Consider the following 19,633-nt stretch of genomic DNA (forward strand, 5'->3'; position numbering starts at 1 on the left):
GTGTGTTGTGTGTTGTGTGTTGTGTGTTGTGTTGTGTTGTGTGTTGTGCTGTGTGTTGTGTTGTGTTGTGTGTTGTGTGTTGTGTAGCACACTCCACGTGTCGGTACGACGGGCTGAAGATCTACCGGCTGAGCTCCAGCGGCGCGGCCAGCGGAGCGCCCATCGCCACCGTGTGCGGCAGCAGCATCCCCGGGCCGTTCTCCACCTTCGGTCCCATGATGCTTCACTTCTACTCCGACTCACTGATCAGCGACAGCGGCTTCATGGCCGAGTACCGAGCCATCCGTGAGTACACATCTGTCCACACCAAGGACACATCTGGATGTTTATGACGTCACCATCACTAGATTTCACTGTTAAAGCAGAAGTAAGCGATCCGGTGGTTTTGGCTAATGCTGCGTTCCAGGCAGGCTTTTGAAACCTTAAATTACAGCTTCAATCACGACTTACGACTTTGTAGCGTTCCAGGCAACCCACTCGTGTTTCTCCGACCTGTTTTACCTGTGAAAGTCACTATAACGGCCACTCGTAACTTCTGACCCGTGAACTCGTACCAGATCGAACTGGTACCACTTCACAGGTCGGAAAAACACCAGTTACGGGTTGCCTTGAACGCACCATAACGTCTTGTCAGCAGACGGAGTTAGCAGTCCCCGCCCTCGTCATGGATCTATTGGTCCTCGTCCCTACGTCACCACATTCAGGCGCATCCCTTGGCTGCACACACAGAGAGGACTGCCCCTTTATGCCGTTCTCTCTCCTCATTGGATAAAGGTTGTAGGATACAAGGAAAGTTTTCTCCTGGGCTCAGAGCAGAGCAGAGTGACTGACAGACCCGTGTTTCAGACCAAACACTCTATTGATAGCTTTCATGTGACGTCACGGCTCGTATGGAACGCCCCCCTGGCGGTCAAAACAATCCACTTCCCCGCTGTCTGCGGCTTAGGACAAGGCAGAAAAACACACACTGCACCCTGCTGCTTCAAAAATACCGGTGTTATGGCCCAACTGGTGTCTGATTTAACTGGTTACCGTACCGAACAACAGCTGTGCTGCACTTCCGTCCGCAGATTTGTCACAAATTCACAAATCAAGCCGCAGTTCACATGTTACTGCAGCGAATATGCTTCTGTGAGTGAACCTGTTCCTCCAATCTACAGTCAGTCAGCGCCACACTACTCTCACTCTGCACAACACTGCACAGTATGACAAAGCCTGTCATGTTAAAGTTACGAAGTAATGGAAAACACTCTGAAAATACAATAACAACATCGTCCTCGCCGCGCCGCGGTCGGTCCCGACCCCCGTTACCGTGTCGCTGCCGCCGCGGGCGGTGCTGTTGCCGTGTCCGGTGGCGGGCGGTCCCGCCGGGTTACCATCGCCGCCGCCGCCGCCGGTCCCGCTGCTATCGGACCGCCGTCATCGTTGCCGTCGGTAGCGGTGCGTAGCAAAGCTCCGGGGGGTAAAGGGGGGGCAGCTGGTCACCGTGCAGCCCAGCTAAGGGCTCTGGTTTGTGGGTGAGAGGAGCAGGGAGCCTGGGCTCAGTGGGCTGGAGCTCAGACTGTGGAGCTCAGCGGAGCTGCGGTACCAGGACGGTGTTCCCGCACAGGAAAGTTACAGGTACATTTCTACCACTTCAACGAGTTCAGAAACATTATTTTAAGATCAAAAAACTACAAAATGGGGCTTTTAATCAGACACCAGTTGAGCCATAACACCGGAAATATCTTTTTACAGTCTATGGTTACAAGCGGTGGAGGATGATGGATTCTCCACCAGGTAAATGTAAACATCGCCCAACTGGAGCTTCGGCAGGGAACTGGTCATTTTAAACAGCTGGTATACAGCAGCTGGTGTTGAATATGGGTCACAAGTGCCCAAAACTTCAAAGCTGTTTTTATATCTTTCTTTCTCGGCTGCTGGCAGATGATTTAAGTCATTATTCGGTTGTTTGTCCATAGAAAGTCCATTGCGGGGCCACTTTGGAATGTTGCTTTTGACCGCCAGGTCCCTGGGAAGTGACGTCACTGAAAGCTATCAATAGAAGTGATTGCTGTCTGAAGATACAACTATTTAAGACTTAGATTAACACAAACATTCACCTTACTTCTGCTTTAATCGCCATATTAAACGCCACAAGTATTAAATACTGTCACTTCCCAAAAAGGTAAAGGTAAACACACAGTAGCTGGGTTCAATTATATGAATGTTAATTTACCAACGTAACACTGGACTGGTAGGAATTTAAATGTTAGAGCCTCATTTGTAAGAAAAAAAACTATTAAATAAACCTCAAACATTTCCTCTGAAGGATTAATAACTGGTCCTATATTCATAGATACTGTAATTACTGTAATTATATTTTGACTATAAATGATTTTACACATTCATAGTGTTGTAAAGTTGTGTGTGTGTGTGTGTGTGTGTGTGTGTGTGTGCAGCGTGTGGGGGCTACTACAACAGCACCATGGGCTCCGTCAGCAGTCCAGCTCTGTCCATGACCAACTACCACCACAACATCAACTGCACCTACAGCATCCAGGTCAGGACCGACAGGGTCGTCAGACTGAGGTGAGAAAAGTTACACTCATCACTCATCACTCATCATCACATTCATCACACTCATCACACTCATCACTCATCATCACACTCATCACTCATCACACTCATCACTCATCACCATAGATATATACACGTAGAAGCCTCCTCTGACGCTGCTGTCCATTGGAACGATGCGTCAACGCGGCGGCCATCTTGGTCAGGGGGAAGCCGTGTCTACTTCCTGCATTAGAGGTCTATCAACCATTAACATCACCACAACTCACTGAATATTCAACAGATTTTCAAGCCGTTTGGTTTATTATAAATGTCAGATATATATTTATGATTCAACAACAAAAAACAAAACAAAGATTTTTTTTTTGTATTAAACATACACTTCCATACTCAGACACACACCCACATGCATAAATACAGTGAAATGTGTTCTACAGGGTCTGACTGGTCTGACTGCTGGTCAGACGTTTATATGTCTATGGCCAGAAACCCCGTACCAAGATGGCCGCCGTGTTGACGCGCCTGACGAGCCCGAATGCAGCGTCTCTATGCTCATCTGACTCACCAGGATCTAGATCTTGATTGTGTTGCTCTCTCTGTCTCTGCAGGTTCAACACGTTCCACCTGGAGGCCTCGTCATCCTGTCGCTATGACTACGTGGCGGTGTACGACGGCGGCGACACGTTGGCGCCGCTGCTGGGCCGGTTCTGTGGGACGGCGCTGCCCCCAGACCTGCTGTCCTCGTCCAACCAGCTGTTCCTGGTGTTCAGGACCGACGCCTCGGTGAACGGCGTGGGCTGGCGGGCCACGTACAGCGAGACGCTCGGCCCGGCGCAGGGCTGCGGCGGCGTCATGGCGACGCCCATCGGCATGCTGGGATCTCCGGACCCCAACATGGACGGTCGCTACGAGCCGCTGATGGACTGTGTGTGGACGATCGAGACGTCGGTCAACAACGTCGTCAACTTGACCTTCAGCTCCTTCGAGCTGGAGAGCTCCTCCTCCTGTCGCTATGACTACGTCAAGGTAAACACACCCTGTCGCTATGACTACGTCAAGGTAAACACACCCTGTCGCTATGACTACGTCAAGGTAAACACGCCCTATAGCTCCTCCTCCTGTCGCTATGACTACGTCAAGGTAAACACACCCTGTCGCTATGACTACGTCAAGGTAAACACACCCTGTCGCTATGACTACGTCAAGGTAAACACGCCCTATAGCTCCTCCTCCTGTCGCTATGACTACGTCAAGGTAAACACGCCCTGTCGCTATGACTACGTCAAGGTAAACACACCCTGTCGCTATGACTACGTCAAGGTAAACACGCCCTGTCGCTATGACTACGTCAAGGTAAACACGCCCTATAGCTCCTCCTCCTGTCGCTATGACTACGTCAAGGTAAACACACCCTGTCGCTATGACTACGTCAAGGTAAACACGCCCTGTCGCTATGACTACGTCAAGGTAAACACACCCTGTCGCTATGACTACGTCAAGGTAAACACACCCTATAGCTCCTCCTCCTGTCGCTATGACTACGTCAAGGTAAACACGCCCTGTCGCTATGACTACGTCAAGGTAAACACACCCTGTCGCTATGACTACGTCAAGGTAAACACACCCTGTCGCTATGACTACGTCAAGGTAAACACGCCCTGTCGCTATGACTACGTCAAGGTAAACACACCCTGTCGCTATGACTACGTCAAGGTAAACACACCCTCGTCCTGTCGCTATGACTACGTCAAGGTAAACACACCCTGTCGCTATGACTACGTCAAGGTAAACACACCCTATAGCTCCTCCTCCTGTCGCTATGACTACGTCAAGGTAAACACGCCTCCTCCTGTCGCTATGACTACGTCAAGGTAAACACGCCCTATATGTAATTCAATATACCAACTATGACATCATCACGTTAAAGGGACAGTTCAACATTTATTCTGATCCTCCTCTCACCATAGTCGTAGCAGTAGGTTTGTCACCTTTAATTATCGGTGCATGTTGTTTTGAGATGGGCGGGGCAGAGACGTGAGCTGCTCAGTGAACACAATGGAGGTGAACGGTACAAAAACTCATCAAATACACAATCCAACAACTCCACAACGCTCTGGTGGACAAGTTGTGAGCTGCACATTCACCACGCTATGAGATAATAACACAACGTTACAACACAGAGTTGTTTTAGAGGGAAATACAGCTTTTAATGAGCTGTGACATCACCAGTCAGTATTAGAACTAGTATTAACTCCAGTGTGTGTGTGTGTGTGTGTGTGTGTGTGTGTGTGTTCAGGTGTACGACGGCGACAGCGTGCAGTTCCCTCTCGTGGGAACGTTCTGTGGGAACTTGATTCCGTCTCAGTTCGTGTCCAGTGGGAACTTCCTGACGGTTCGCTTCGTGACCGACAACTCGGTGCAGCGACGCGGCTTCAACGCCACGTACAGAGCAGTTCCCTGTGAGGACGCACACACACGCACACACACACACACACACACACAGAGACACACACAGAGACACACACACACACACACACACACACACAGATACACACACACACACACACACCTGTAGACTCAGGGTTAACATTCACTGTCACGTCCTAATGTCATGTTTTTGTTTTTTTCTATTCAACTTTATCGAAGTTGAAATAAAAACACTGCAGAAACTTAAAATCTAGAAGAATATTTGTCTTATTTCTAGTCAAAACAAATCTCTTTCCACTTAAAATAAAACTCATCACATAAAAAGCAGCTTGTTTTTAGACACTTTTTACATTTTTTTAAGCAGATTTTCACTTGAAATAAGTAGAAAAATCTGACAGTTGAGCTAGTTTTTCTTTCTTATTACAAGCACAAAAAACTTACTTTGACTGGCAGATTTTTCTACTTATTTCAAGTGAAAATTATCTAAAAACAAGTTAATTTTTAGGTGATGAGTCTTATTTTAAGTATAATTAGGGTTAGACACACACACACCGTCAGTCGTGTGTGTGTCAGAGGTGCCAACCTTAGCAACATAATTTGGTACCACTTCTGTTGTGCAGCTACTTTGTCACATACAACACTCGGTGCTCTCATCTCATTCTGTTAACAACTCCTAAAACCTCTCATCTCATTCTGTTAACAACTCCTAAAACCTCTCATCTCATTCTGCTAACAACTCCTAAAACCTCTCATCTCATTCTGCTAACAACTCCTAAAACCTCCCATCTCATTCTGTTAACAACTCCTAAAACCTCTCATCTCATTCTGTTAACAACTCCTAAAACCTCTCATCTCATTCTGTTAACAACTCCTAAAACCTCTCATCTCATTCTGTTAACAACTCCTAAAACCTCTCATCTCATTCTGCTAACAACTCCTAAAACCTCTCATCTCATTCTGCTAACAACTCCTAAAACCTCCCATCTCATTCTGTTAACAACTCCTAAAACCTCTCATCTCATTCTGTTAACAACTCCTAAAACCTCCCATCTCATTCTGTTAACAACTCCTAAAACCTCTCATCTCATTCTGTTAACAACTCCTAAAACCTCCCATCTCATTCTGTTAACAACTCCTAAAACCAGATCTACATTTGGCCTTTGGCATCATTCCAGTCAGCTGCTGCCTCTGACTGGAACGCTTTACAAAAACACCTTAAACTGGATAACTTCATCTCCATCACGGCCCTCAAAGAGGCCGTCTCACACCTTGTTAAGGTGTGTTCACACCGGACCTTTTATTTTTGTCGCTGTCGCTCGTATCGCTCCGAAAAAAACGCTCCGTCGCTCAGCTGCAGTCGCTCGTCAATTTGGCACAGAGCCACAGACTCGCATTTTCGCTTTGATGACATCATGCCCACTGCCATGTGTCTCTGTTTACAACGGCACCACCGGGATCACGGCAGCCAATCAGAGCTGAGCGACGAGCGACTGACGGCCGGAGAGTTGGGATTTCTCATCTCGAGCGACGGGAGCGACTTGAGCGAAAAAACAAGTCGCGTTTAATCGCCTGGGCGATTAAACGCTCCATCGCTCGTTTGCATTGACTTAACATGTAAACTGGTCGCTCGTTCTAAAAACAAAAGGTCCGGTGTGAACGCAGCTTTACAGATTCTTCTTGCAGCTGCTTCCCCACTATTTAACTATCTAACCCTTTTCCTCAGTTCTGCTGCTGCTGCCTCGGCCACTTTCTGTGACATGTTGTTGCTACTAATTACTGGAACTAACTCTGTCTTTTGGTGTTTCTGTGTTGTAAATAATCCTTACTAATAACCTTGTTGTTTTTATGCTCTCTGAACTTTAGGCTCTCTAAAGAATCCTGTAATGTTTGTAAACATCTTGGCTATGAACTCTTTTTATGTTCTTGACACACACACACACACACACGGCGTGGAGGTAGGTGGATGGTTGTTGAATCAGATGCTCATCACCTGTGTCTACCTGCCCCCCCCCCAGTGATGTGTGGAGGGACTCTGAACGCCACGGCGACGGCCCAGACCGCCACCTCCCCCTCCTTCCCCGGCGCCTACCCCCCCTTCACGCTCTGCCGCTGGATCCTCGACGCTCCGCCACAGGAAACCGTCAAGGTGTCGGTCCAGACGCTGGTGCTGCAGCCGAGCCAGAGCTGCTCCAACAACTACATGGACCTGAAGGACTGGCCCGTGGTGAGTCTCAGTCTGGACCGGTCTGGACCGGTGGTTCTGGCCCGTGGTGAGTCTCAGTCTGGACCGCTGGTTCTGGACCGGCCCGGTGGGTCTGAGTCTGGACCAGTCTGGACCGGTTCTGGATGGTTCTGGATGGTTCTGGATGATGGTTCTGGATGGTTTTGGATGGTTCTGGATGGTTCTGGATGGTTCTGGATGGTTCTGGATGATGGTTTTGGATGGTTTGGATGGTTTTGGATGATGGTTTTGGATGGTTTGGATGGTTTTGGATGGTTTTGGATGATGGTTATGGATGGTTTTGGATGATGGTTCTGGATGGTTTTGGATGGTTCTGGATGGTTTTGGATGGTTTGGATGGTTTTGGATGATGGTTATGAATGGTTTTGGATGATGGTTATGGATGGTTTTGGATGATGGTTTTGGATGGTTTTGGATGGTTTTGGATGATGGTTCTGGATGGTTTTGGATGGTTTGGATGGTTTTGGATGGTTTTGGATGGGTTGGATGATGGTTCTGGATGGTTTTGGATGATGGTTTTGGATGGTTTTGGATGATGGTTCTGGATGGTTTTGGATGGTTTGGATGGTTTTGGATGGTTTTGGATGGTTTTGGATGATGGTTATGGATGGTTTTGGATGATGGTTTTGGATGGTTTGGATGGTTTTGGATGGTTTTGGATGGTTGTGGATGGTTCTGGATGGTTGTGGATGGTTTTGGATGGTTTTGGATGATGGTTATGGATGGTTTTGGATGGTTGTGGATGGTTCTGGATGGTTGTGGATGGTTTTGGATGGTTCTGATTGAGGGTTTTGGATGGTTTTGGATGGTTTTGGATGATGGTTCTGGATGGTTCTGGATGGTTCTGGATGGTTTTGGATGGTTTTGGATGGTTTTGGATGATGGTTATGGATGGTTTTGGATGGTTATGGATGGTTTTGGATGGTTGTGGATGGTTTTGGATGGTTTTGGATGATGGTTTTGGATGGTTTTGGATGGTTTTGGATGATGGTTCTGGATGGTTTTGGATGGTTTGGATGGTTTTGGATGGTTTTGGATGGTTTTGGATGATGGTTATGGATGGTTTTGGATGGTTGTGGATGGTTCTGGATGGTTGTGGATGGTTTTGGATGGTTCTGATTGAGGGTTTTGGATGGTTATGGATGGTTTTGGATGATGGTTATGGATGGTTTTGGATGGTTCTGGATGGTTTTGGATAGTTTTGGATGGTTCTGGATGGTTTTGGATGGTTCAGGATGGTTTTGGATGGTTCTGGATGGTTCTGGATGGTTTTGGATGGTTCAGGATGGTTCTGGATGGTTCTGGATGGTTTTGGATGGTTCAGGATGGTTTTGGATGGTTCTGGATGGTTATGGATGGTGGTTCAGGATGGTTTTGGATCCTTCTGGATGGTAGGGAGCGGTTGGGTCCAGTGGGCTAACGGTGGTTCTGGTGTGGTTCTGTTTCCAGGGAGACTACGGACAGTCCCTGAAGTTCTGTCCTTCAGACCCTCGTCCTCTGGACTTCTACAGCTACGGCCGGACGGTGCTGGTCCACTTCCGGTCCGACGCCTTCATGCCCGGAAACGGCCTGAGCTTCACGTACCAGACCGCCGGTAGGTCAGAACCGGTCAGAACCGCTATCGGTACCAGATGGTCCCGGGGCGGCGACTGGTGATGACGTGGCGCATGGTGATTGGTCGTGGTGGCGTAATGCGTTAGCTACTTGGATGCTACGGCGGATGTTAGTGAAGTTAGTCACTTGGCTCCATAGACCAGAGCGGCATTTTTATGCAAATGAGAATGAGTGATGCATCCTGGGTAATTTAGGGGCAGCGCCCGGCATCCCTCCATTGAAAAGTTCAGCCTAACTGTCTTAACAAACTAACTAACTACTAATATAAAGTTGTCTATTAACAGGCTATTTACAGACAACACTGAGCCAAAACCTCCCCGGTGATTCCACCATTGTGACATTTCTGGCCACTGTGTGGAGTCATTGATCACTGTGGGAGGCTAAAGGAGCATACCGTAGATTCATTCAGACATTTCTGGCCACTGTGTGGAGTCATTGATCACTGTGGGAGGCTAAAGGAGCATACCGTAGATTCATTCAGACATTTCTGGCCACTGTGTGGAGTCATTGATCACTGTGGGAGGCTAAAGGAGCATACCGCTAGATTCATTCATTGTAGTTTGTCAAGATAGCGTGAACGGTGGGTTTCAAAGAGGGTGTCAAAATAATTATGAGACATAGTGCTACAAAAGAAACACAAAATAAAACATTCAGATTGATTGTTAGTTAGTCTACGCTCCATCAAAACACAAAAAGCCACTGAGTGCAATTTAAAAATGCCGGGCGCTGCCCCTAAATTACCCAGGATGCATCAGTCATTCTCAATTGCATAAAAAAGCCGCTCTGGTCTATAGTAAATATTAGACTCATCTGTCACAGACACATCTCTTCTCAACAACTTTCAGACGGACACATCAGGAGAAATGAACTTAGTTCCAGACCTGTCTCTGTCTCTGGCTCAACAACACACTCTCGCCAGGTTTGGCTCAGATCTCCATGGCAACGTCAAACAACCGTTGGTGAACGCCCGTCTGCGCTAATTACAGTATATTAATCATTTTCGTCACTGTTAGTTGTGTAAATGTTTAATGTTATCATTAGAAAATATAAATAGCTCACTTTCGTCTACCTACAACTTTTATAAATCCTCACGACCAATCACGATGCGCCACGTCATCACCAGTCGCCGCCCCGGACACATCTGGTACCGACAGCGGCACCAGGACCAGAACCTGCAGTGCAGTCGGTTCTGGTTTGGTTCCCGTCTTAATAATAATAATAATAATAATAACTTTATTTATATAGCACCTTTCAAAAACAAGTTACAAGGTGCTGTACAATAACAACAGAAATAAAACAGGTCAAATACAATTTCCTGGCAACAACATAATAAAACCACCTGAGAAATAAAATTGGACTTAAAATGATAAAATCACCCACCCACAACAAAGTAATCATACAATAATGATAAAACAAAATTAAAACAAAATTAAGAGAAGGCTAATGGATAAAAGTGAGTTTTAAGAAGAGTCAGTGTTGATTGGCTGCTGCTCTAGAGGACTGTGACCAATAGGAGGCTGCTGCTCTAGAGGACTGTGACCAATAGGAGGCCGTTGTGGTTCTGGTTCTGGTCCTCAGGCTGCAGCCGGACCTACGAGCAGGAGTTCGGCTACCTGAAGAGTCCGGGCTGGCCCGAGGTTTACCCCCACAACCTGGACTGCACCATCGTCCTCAAGGCGCCGCAGAACAACTCCATCTCCCTGTTCTTCAACAGCTTCGACGTGGAGAGACACAGCCAGTGTCAGTTTGACTACCTGGAGGTAACACACACACACACACACACACACACACACACACACACACACACACACACACACCGCACAACCCACCTGCTTAAAGGGACGTGATAACAATTATGACACAACAAAGGAAAATGACAGAAAGATAAAATACAAATAAAACAAAATAAATTAAAACAAAATAAGAACAAAGTAGAACAAAAAGGCAAGGTAAGGCAGTTTTATTAGTATAGCCCGTCCATCCCATCATAACAACATCCTCTGTCCTTAGACCCTCACATCCACTGAGGAAAAACTCCATGGAAAACCCTTTTAACAGGGAAAACCAGGAGAAAGCTCAGGGTGAGCAACAGAGGAGGGATCAGACAGGACAGAGATGTTGTTACAGACAAGAAAACAGTTTATGACACAGAATGTGCGAAATATGGAAATGTTAGCAGGAGTTGATGAAGGCAGCTTCTGGTGGGGGGAGGGGGGGGGGGGGCAAGATGTGTCCCCAGCAGTCTAAGCCTATAGCAGCGTAGCTATAAAATGGTTCAGAGCTACCTGAACCAGCCCTAACTAAAAGCTCTGTCATAAAGGAAGGTCTTAAGTCTAGACTTAAATGTAGTTAGAGTGTCTGCCTCTTTGACCCATGGAGAGAGCTGGTTCCACAGTAAAGGAGCCCGGTAACTGAAGGCTCTACCTCCCAGTCTGTTTTTAGAGATACTGGGAGTCACTAGCAGACCTGCGTTCTGGGAGCGGAGTGCTCTGGTAGGACAGTAAGGAATGATTAGTTAGTTAGAATCAGATGAATAATTCAGAATGGATCAAAATGTATTTGTGGCTCCAACTTTATCACATTATTCTGCCGCTGCTGTAGATGAACTGTGTGTGAGCTCTGTGTGACTGGTTTCAGGTGCGTAACGGCAGCACGGCGTCCTCTCCGCTGATCGTGCGTCTGTGTGGGAACACGCTGCCCAACCCCGTCTTCCCCCGGTCCAACCAGCTCTACCTGCGCTTCAAGACGGACGGCTCTCTGGTCCGAGACGGCTTCGAGGCCACGTGGACGTCCTCGCCTCACGGTCAGAACCTCACAAACACTTTAACACATTCCTTCAAAATAAAACACTGACGGCTTCGAGGCCACGTGGACGTCCTCGCCTCACGGTCAGAACCTCACAAACACATCTCAACCCAGGCACTTCACTAAACAACTGCAACAAGCTCTAGTGTTGTTCACTAATGGACTCTTGTCCAGTGATCTGGTCCAACACGTCAGAATTTGAATTGAATGAGTGTTTATTTCGATCACAGCATCAAAATTTCAACAAAACAAATTCAAGGTAGTAACAAATACTAGATAGCTGGTGGAAAAGGGTTGTGGCTGAAGCAAAGCTCATAGCTGCCGCACCTCATTTCTCATTTCATTATAAAAACCATAAGCAGTCTGATGGGAATGGCACATACACCCCACACCCATACATACATACATACACCTACACAGTCCGTCCCCCACCCACCATCCTATATCCACAAACCTTCACAACTCAAAAACAAAACAGGTCTAAATTTCCTAGGTTACATTACACATCCCATAATATCAATCCTATACGCTAAAAAACAGTCCGAATCAAACAAACAAGAAAACTTCATGTTTGTTGCAAAATTAAGTGAATTATTTCCCTTTGTTGCTCTCAACATTTTCACTTCTGTACTTTTCAAAAATATTATTTTTAAACATTGTTTTTAAATGGGCAACATTTTTACTATCTTTAATATCTTCTGGTAAGCTGTTCCAGAGTTTCACTCCACAGACAGATATGCACAGACTTTTCAACATGGTACGAGCAACAGGCTGCTTTAACTTCCCTCTCCCTCTTAGGTTGTACCTAAGGAAACATAAAGGCAGCAGCTGCAGCTACTAGCTCAGAGTAAAGCTGCTCAGATCGTTCTTCACTTCCCTTCTAGAACAACCAGCTGCCTGGTGAAGACTCAGAAGTAGAGAAGTAGCTTTGTTCTCTGGCTTGTTTTGTAAAAAATGTCACAATAACAAAAAACCCAGTCACTTTTTATAATAAATTAGAGTCGTAACTACTCTACACGGCGGTCTTCAGAAGGTCGTTTCCTGTTGCCCCCAAACGCAAAACTAAAAACAGTTTATTACAGAGCGATGGAGATGTTTGATGAGAGAAGGTTGAGCAGCTTCTTCTAAACAGACTAAAGATGATGAGTTTCTACCAGAAGGAGGGTTAGGGTTAGGGTTAGAGCTCCTCTCTGCTGCAGGGTTCTGTTTCTTTACTTTAACAACAGGTTGTAAATGAGACGTGAGCTTGTTTATGTTTTGTGTTGCTGTTGTTCACTGTGTGAACAATGATGATCTGTGTTACATTCTGAAACAGAAATGTTTGTAAGACGTTTTCACCCCAGGAAGAATAGCTGCTGTCTTGTACAGCCAGATACCTTCAAAATAAAACTCTGATGGTCTGACCCAGTTCCTTCAAAATAAAACAGTGGTCGGACCAGATTCCTTCAAAATAAAACAGAGGTCAGACCAGGTTCCTTCAAAATAAAGCACTGATAGTCTGACCAGATTCCTTCAAAATAAAACACTGATGGTCTGACCCGGTTCCTTCAAAATAAAACACTGATGTCTGTTCCCCCCCACCACCCCCCCCTCAGGTTGCGGGGGCACGCTGTATGGCGACCACGGCTCGGTGGCCAGCCCCAACTACCCCGGGTCCTACCCCAACAACACGCGGTGTGAGTGGAGCGTGGTGGCGCCGCGCGGCCGCGTGGTGACGGTCACCTTCAACCAGATCAGCATCGACGACCCGGGAGACTGTCAGAGCAACTTCCTGTCTCTGTACGACGGCCCAGACGCCTCCTCGCCGCCTGTAGGCCCGTACTGTGGAGCGGTAGGTCGCCGAGCCACGGCTTCATCACATGTCATGTGATGTCGTATGATGTCATCATGTTTATGTTTCCCTCTGTCTTCAGGAGACCAACGTGGCTCCGTTCACGGCGTCGTCTCATCACGTCTTCATCGTGTTCCAGGCTCAGTTCTCCACGCTGCCGTCCGGCTTCAGACTCACCTGGAGCAGCTGAACACACACACACACACACACACACACACACACACACACACACACACACACACACACTTTTTAATCTGAATTTGTTTTAAATCGACTATTGTCCCTTGTGTTGCTGTTTTATTTGGTTGTTGTAATGTTTATGATGAACCATGTTGTGCCTTTGCAGTTGTTCAGCACTTTGGTCGATTGAGGTTGTTGTAAATGAGCTTTATAAATAAACTGTGACTAATGAACCAATCAGCTTCGAGCAGACCAGCTGAGTTACTGACTAATGAACCAATCAGCTTCGAGCAGACCAGCTGCTGTACATGAGTTTGAATCCAGTGTAAATATTCGATAATAAACAACTGCAGCATTTTAAATAAATGTTTGATTAAAGAAAAACAACGTAGACATGTGTTCTATTATTCTATTATTATTAATCTAATGTGCATTTGGCAATAAAAAGAATATTTAAAAAGAAAAACATCGTGAGACTCTGGAGTTTGTTCAGATTATTTATGTTCATTACAGTAAAGAAGAGAAGAAGATGAAGAACCTGAGTATTATTATTATTTAGCATCAAAATAAATCCCTGGTGACATATACTGTTTATAATATATATAACCCTATTGTATACTGTTTATATTTATCATCATCATCATCGTCGTCGTCATCGTCTTCATTCATCAAGACGTCCCGATTCCCACCAGCAGAGCCACCAGGAAGCTGACGTTCCCCACCAGGAAGAGCGCCCCCAGCAGGAGGCCAGCTGAAACCTAACACACCGACATCCCATCATAAACACACCGACATCCCATCATAAACACACCAACATCCCATCACCAACATCCCATCATAAACACACCAACATCCCTTCTCTATAAAGGGTTCCCAGATGTGGAATTCACTACAAATTCACTAAATAAAACTAACCCCAGACATTAGGATTTTTAATACAAAGGTTAAAATCTGGCTGAAACACAATCAGAACTGTTTGCATTTTTAATGTGTCATGACTTGGTATGATTTTAGATGTATTGTACATTTTATAGTGTTGTTATGTAACTTTGATGTCTTTCTTCTTACCTTCTTGTTTCTACTAAAAGCCGAACTAGGGACGGGAGTTGGAAACTAGCTTCAGCTATAATCTCTGTCTGCAGAACATCAGTCACATTGACTTGTTTGTAACGAGTGGAAGTGTCACTATGGTAACCTGCATTGTCCCGATCAAATAAACTGAATTAAATTAAATCATAAACAGCCTGAAACCTAACACACCGACATCCCATCATAAACAGCTGCAGCCTGTGGTTACATGTTGTTACAATAATAATAATAATAGTTATCATTGGTAGGGCTGGGTATCGTTTCAATACCAGTACCTTAACACGATACCGATACCAAGTGAGTACTTCATTCGATACTAATCATGGTAAAAGAAGCCAATCAGTTGCATGAATGTCACCACTCCTCATTCAAAAGAGTTTTACTAGAAATTGGCAATGAATAGTCGTTCAATTAAAAAAAGATCAAATGTGAGTGACGGACAAGAGAGAAAGAGAAACCAAACTGTTGTTGTTGCGGTGGCGAACCAATCACACCACACATTGAATCTAAGAACACTTGCAGCGATTGGCTGCGAGCGAAACCATAGAAACAGTAATTTATTTCTTGATCTGGGTACAAGAAGAACCGATTGGAGGTATCGATTGACAGGTGCAGTTTCAATACTACTACTTGGTACTGGGTTGTTTCAGGCGATACCTGAAAAGTATTGAGTAGCGATACCCAGCCCTGATTATTGGTAATATTAGTTTTATCTTTAAGTAGTTTTTCTCACCGCGGTCGGTTCCAAAGAATCTGTGATTTAAAGAAAAGACAAAATTAAAAGTGCTGCAGGAAACAACAACAACAACAACCACAAACACCAACAGTGCTGTCCGTCACCTCTGTGGATTAAGGTTAACTGGGTTAAGGTTAACTGGGTTAACTGGGTTAACTGGGTTAACTAGAGCGCTGTAACAGAGAGTAATGACAGCATTGGTCCAATGGCAGCGCCTCCTGGTGGAGGAATATGGGTTTTGCAAAAGAACTGACATCTCTGCATTGTTGGTGAATGAGCAGTGTGGTGTTTTCAATAATTTAAGGACATTTATAGATCACCCACGTTAATAGCATCATTGAGGATCCTTTACAGATAAACATTAAAGGATCATAGGGCAGGATTAATGAGAACGGCCAGTGACGCGACGGCCGCTGCGCGTAACTACAGCAACCAGGGAAGCCATCGGCACGGGAGCGCGCACAGACTTTTCACTGTTTACTTTACTCTTTACAGTCTTTCCTATCTGGGGAGGGAGAGGGGGTATTTTACTGTAGGTTCTCGCTCTCACAGACAGACAGACACACACACACACACACACACACACACACACACACCTTCACTGTGCTGCAGCAGGAGGCTGCTTGTCTGTTCCTCTGAGCTCCTCTGCATGGATCTGTATGGGCTCCTACTCCTACAGGCCGGTACTGAGAATTAACGCGCCGGGTCCGGGTGTCGGACCGCATCTGTCAGGGTCCGCGGTCCCATGAAAACCAATCAACACCGGACATATTCATGATTTCATAAAAAAAAAAAAAACGGACGCGTCGCGGACACGCCGGCCAGGACGTCAAAAGTGGACGTGTCCGGGCAAAAGAGGACGTTTGTCCACCTGCCTGATAACGTTATTAAAGTTATAACGTCGGCTTTTAACCGCTAGCTGCGGCTAACGGTTAATAATAAGACAGTAGTGAAGAGGGAGAGGGTGTGTAAGTTAGTGACCTGCTGCTGCTGTGTGCGTGTGTGAAGGGAGGGGGGGGGGGCTTTTAACAGGGCTTTCAGTTGTGCTGGGTGGTTTGCTGGCAGTAACAGTAGGCCTAATTTGGATCCACCCTGGTTCAGAGCGATTGATATAACAGGGAGTGTCGCCACTCTGTTACTGTATCAGTCGCTCTGCCGCGGTTGCCCTCTTCATGTCTCCATTCCATTGATCCATTCGAAGGCAGTCGTGGACGCGCTGACGTCAGGTCCGCCGGCCAGCGCGCGAAATTCACCCCCTGAATTGCAGCGCATTTTGCAGCACAGACCCCGTTCAGGGCAATGGAGAGATACGCGGGTGGGCTCGTTCTTTTTGGTTTTGAACGCTTCCTCACCCATTATTATTTAAAAAACGTAAAACGCATGGGTATTTTCCGGTATTTTCTCACAAATCCTGCCCTATGATCCTTTAACACATAGGCCAGTAAAAAAAAAAACAGTTGTCTACATGAATGTTTCAATCTACATTTTGTAATAAACTAATTCTAAGTATAATCTGATATGACCAAGACACCTAAAAACAAAAACACGGCCGTTTTCATCAATTTACCTGCATGTGGACAACACACATAAATGGGTTTTCTGGGCGCTGTTGCAACACCCATATCCTGCCACTAGGGGCGCAAAACCCTTAAACCCTTAAACCCTTAAACCCTTAAACCCTTAAACCCTTAAACCCTGAAACCCTTAAACCCTTAAACCCTTAAACCCTTAAACCCTGAAACCCTTACCACGGGAGTCAATGGTGGTGTTGCTACTCTCTTTTACAGTGCTCTAGCGTCAACTGGTTTAGGGTTTGAAGGGTTAGCGTTAACTGACCCGCTGTGTGGGTTGGGGGGGGGGGGGTTGGGGGGGTTAACTGGGTTGGGGGGGGGTCGGTTAACTGACCCGCTGTGTGGCTTGGGGGGGGGTCGGTTAACTGACCCGCTGTGTGGCTTGGGGGGGGGTTGACTGGGTTGGGGGGTTGGGGGGGGGGGTTAGCCTACCTGCTCTGTGAGCCTTGTGCAGCTCCATGAGGATGAAGAGCAGCAGCTCCCAGCCCACGCAGCCTCCCATCACCTTCACCAGCCACTGCTCCGGACTGCTGTCAATCAGACTCAGGCCGGTGAAAATGGCCGCCACTGGGATGTCACACAGAGGGGAGGGTTAGAGTGTGTGTGTGTGTGTGTGTGTGTGTGTGTGGGGGGGGGGGTCAGAAGGTCAGATCTTACCAGCTAAAGCTTTGATGATCACAGCGTTCACAACATGAGACCAGTAGAAGAGAAACCTCCTGAAACAGGAAACAGCTGATCAGCAGCTCACCTGGCCACGCCCCCAAAACACCAAGAGTACCTGTATGCAGGGACATGGGCGCCGCCATTAGCCCAGATCCATACCGGAAGTCACGACCGGAAGTTGCTCTTCTTCGTGTATATTATTTCTATGTAGATAAAAAAAAATAACTCAGTAACTCAATGGTCCATAATAAAATATTGTTTTCCAGCGGATATCTTAGTTACAACATGATTGAGCTATAAAATGTTTTTTTGCATGGATCGTTTATTAAGTTATTGAGTTATTTAAAAAACGCTGCTAACGGCTAACTGCTAGCGCCGAACGGCTAACGACTAGCGCCGAACGGCTAACGGCTAACGGCTAGCGGCTAACGGCTAGCGCCGCTCCTGCTGACAGCAGACCAGGAGAGAGGGAGAGAAAAAATAAATGAAATGTCGTTGGTGGGTGCTTTGGTTAGGGTTAGGCAATGAAGAAAGGAGTTGGTTAAGTTTAGTAAAAAGAGCAGGTAGAGGCTAGACAGGCCAGAGAGAGACGAAGAAGAGCAACTTCCGGTCGTGACTTCCGGTGTGGATCAGCTGGGCTAATGGCGGCGCCCATGTCCCTGCACACAGGTCCCTCTCCAAAACACGGGACACACACACACACACACACACACACACACACACACACACACACACACACACACACACACACACACACACACACACACACACACACACACATCAACACACAGACACACACACTGCCAGTGCCTACAGACGGTGTTGAGGTCCACAGCGCAGCAGAGCCACGATGGGCTGGAGGAAGGTCAGGATCATCACCAGGCAACCCAACACCGGATGAGCTCCCTACGGAGAGAAGAACATGGAGGACACGACCAGGTCTGTGTCCTAACCCCCCCCCCTCCTCTCTGTCTAGTGACCAGTTGTAGTGGTGTCTGAATGTCTAGTGATTATTAATGTTGACTGAATCTATCCCACAATTCACCATGAAATGTAGTGAACATCCCATGGTCACTAACCGGAGCAAGATATCCCATCATGCATTTATTTGGTAGCTACACCGGTCGCTCTGGGCTGCTGTGGTGTAGCTACCAAATAAATGCAGTAGTGACCGGTGTAGCTACCAAATAAATGCAGTAGTGACCGGTGTAGCTACCAAATAAATGCAGTAGTGACCGGTGTAGCTACCAAATAAATGCAGTAGCGACCGGTGTAGCTACCAAATAAATGCAAGTAGTGATCGCGGTTGGAACGTTTTAATTACGCGACGTAATACGTCATTAACTGTGCGGCGGAGTCGTGTCCGAAAGTGTTTTTTTATTGGACCAGTGAGTCACTATATTGAATTCACTAGTGAGTAGGGAGGAGGGAGGAGGGAGGAGGGAGTGATTTCGGACACAGCCCTGGAGAACCGTTCTCACCCCAGACCAGGTCCGGACGTGGCAGAAGGGCAGGATGAAGGCGACGGCGGTGGTTGCCGTGGTAACGCTCATCACGGAGACGTGGATCTGGAGGACAGATGGAGACGAGGACACGTCAGACATACTAACCCTAACCCATGTAGGAAACTCTTGAGACTCTGGTCCATCGTCTTCCTCTCCTCTCACCAGGAACCAGACGTCTTTGCCCCACAGCGTCGTTCCCTTGGCAACGCCCCTCAGGTACCTCGCCGCCGCCATCCCCACGGAGCCGGAGAGAGTCCAGACCACCACCATCAGAGCTCCTGGAACACAGTCACACAGTCTCAGAGTCCTGAACCAGCAGAGTCCTGAACACAACAGCGCAGCACGGCCCTAGTACCTGGTACCAGCAGTGTTGGGCAAGCTACTTGGAAAATGTAGTGAGCTAAGCTACAAGTT

The 19,633-nt window shown here is 46.8% G+C and overlaps 2 protein-coding genes across 2 annotated transcripts in view; one reads left to right on the forward strand and one right to left on the reverse strand.

Moving 5' to 3' along the window:
- Positions 1-13,706, forward strand: part of cubn (cubilin (intrinsic factor-cobalamin receptor)) — a 65,650-nt gene extending 51,944 nt beyond the window's left edge. The window contains exons 55-64 of the mRNA XM_085763488.1: positions 88-285; positions 2,442-2,571; positions 3,165-3,582; positions 4,853-5,015; positions 6,999-7,207; positions 8,675-8,819; positions 10,418-10,599; positions 11,477-11,642; positions 13,240-13,475; positions 13,558-13,706. Coding sequence (XP_085619614.1) covers positions 88-285; positions 2,442-2,571; positions 3,165-3,582; positions 4,853-5,015; positions 6,999-7,207; positions 8,675-8,819; positions 10,418-10,599; positions 11,477-11,642; positions 13,240-13,475; positions 13,558-13,665 — 1,955 coding nt within the window. The 3' untranslated portion in view covers positions 13,666-13,706. The remainder of the gene's footprint in view (positions 1-87; positions 286-2,441; positions 2,572-3,164; positions 3,583-4,852; positions 5,016-6,998; positions 7,208-8,674; positions 8,820-10,417; positions 10,600-11,476; positions 11,643-13,239; positions 13,476-13,557) is intronic.
- Positions 13,707-14,323: 617 nt separating this feature from the next.
- Positions 14,324-19,633, reverse strand: part of LOC146965774 (ferric reductase 1-like) — a 40,443-nt gene continuing 35,133 nt past the window's right edge. Inside the window, exons 9-14 of the mRNA XM_085763946.1 lie at positions 19,382-19,497; positions 19,196-19,282; positions 18,529-18,620; positions 17,709-17,767; positions 17,484-17,618; positions 14,324-14,406 (exon numbers count right to left, since the gene is read on the reverse strand). Of these exons, the coding sequence (XP_085620072.1) occupies positions 14,324-14,406; positions 17,484-17,618; positions 17,709-17,767; positions 18,529-18,620; positions 19,196-19,282; positions 19,382-19,497 (572 nt within the window). The remainder of the gene's footprint in view (positions 14,407-17,483; positions 17,619-17,708; positions 17,768-18,528; positions 18,621-19,195; positions 19,283-19,381; positions 19,498-19,633) is intronic.

This window comes from Trachurus japonicus, chromosome 20 (assembly GCF_045865225.1).
Source record: "Trachurus japonicus isolate A0001 chromosome 20, Traja_1.0".
NCBI classification, from domain to species: domain Eukaryota; kingdom Metazoa; phylum Chordata; class Actinopteri; order Carangiformes; family Carangidae; genus Trachurus; species Trachurus japonicus.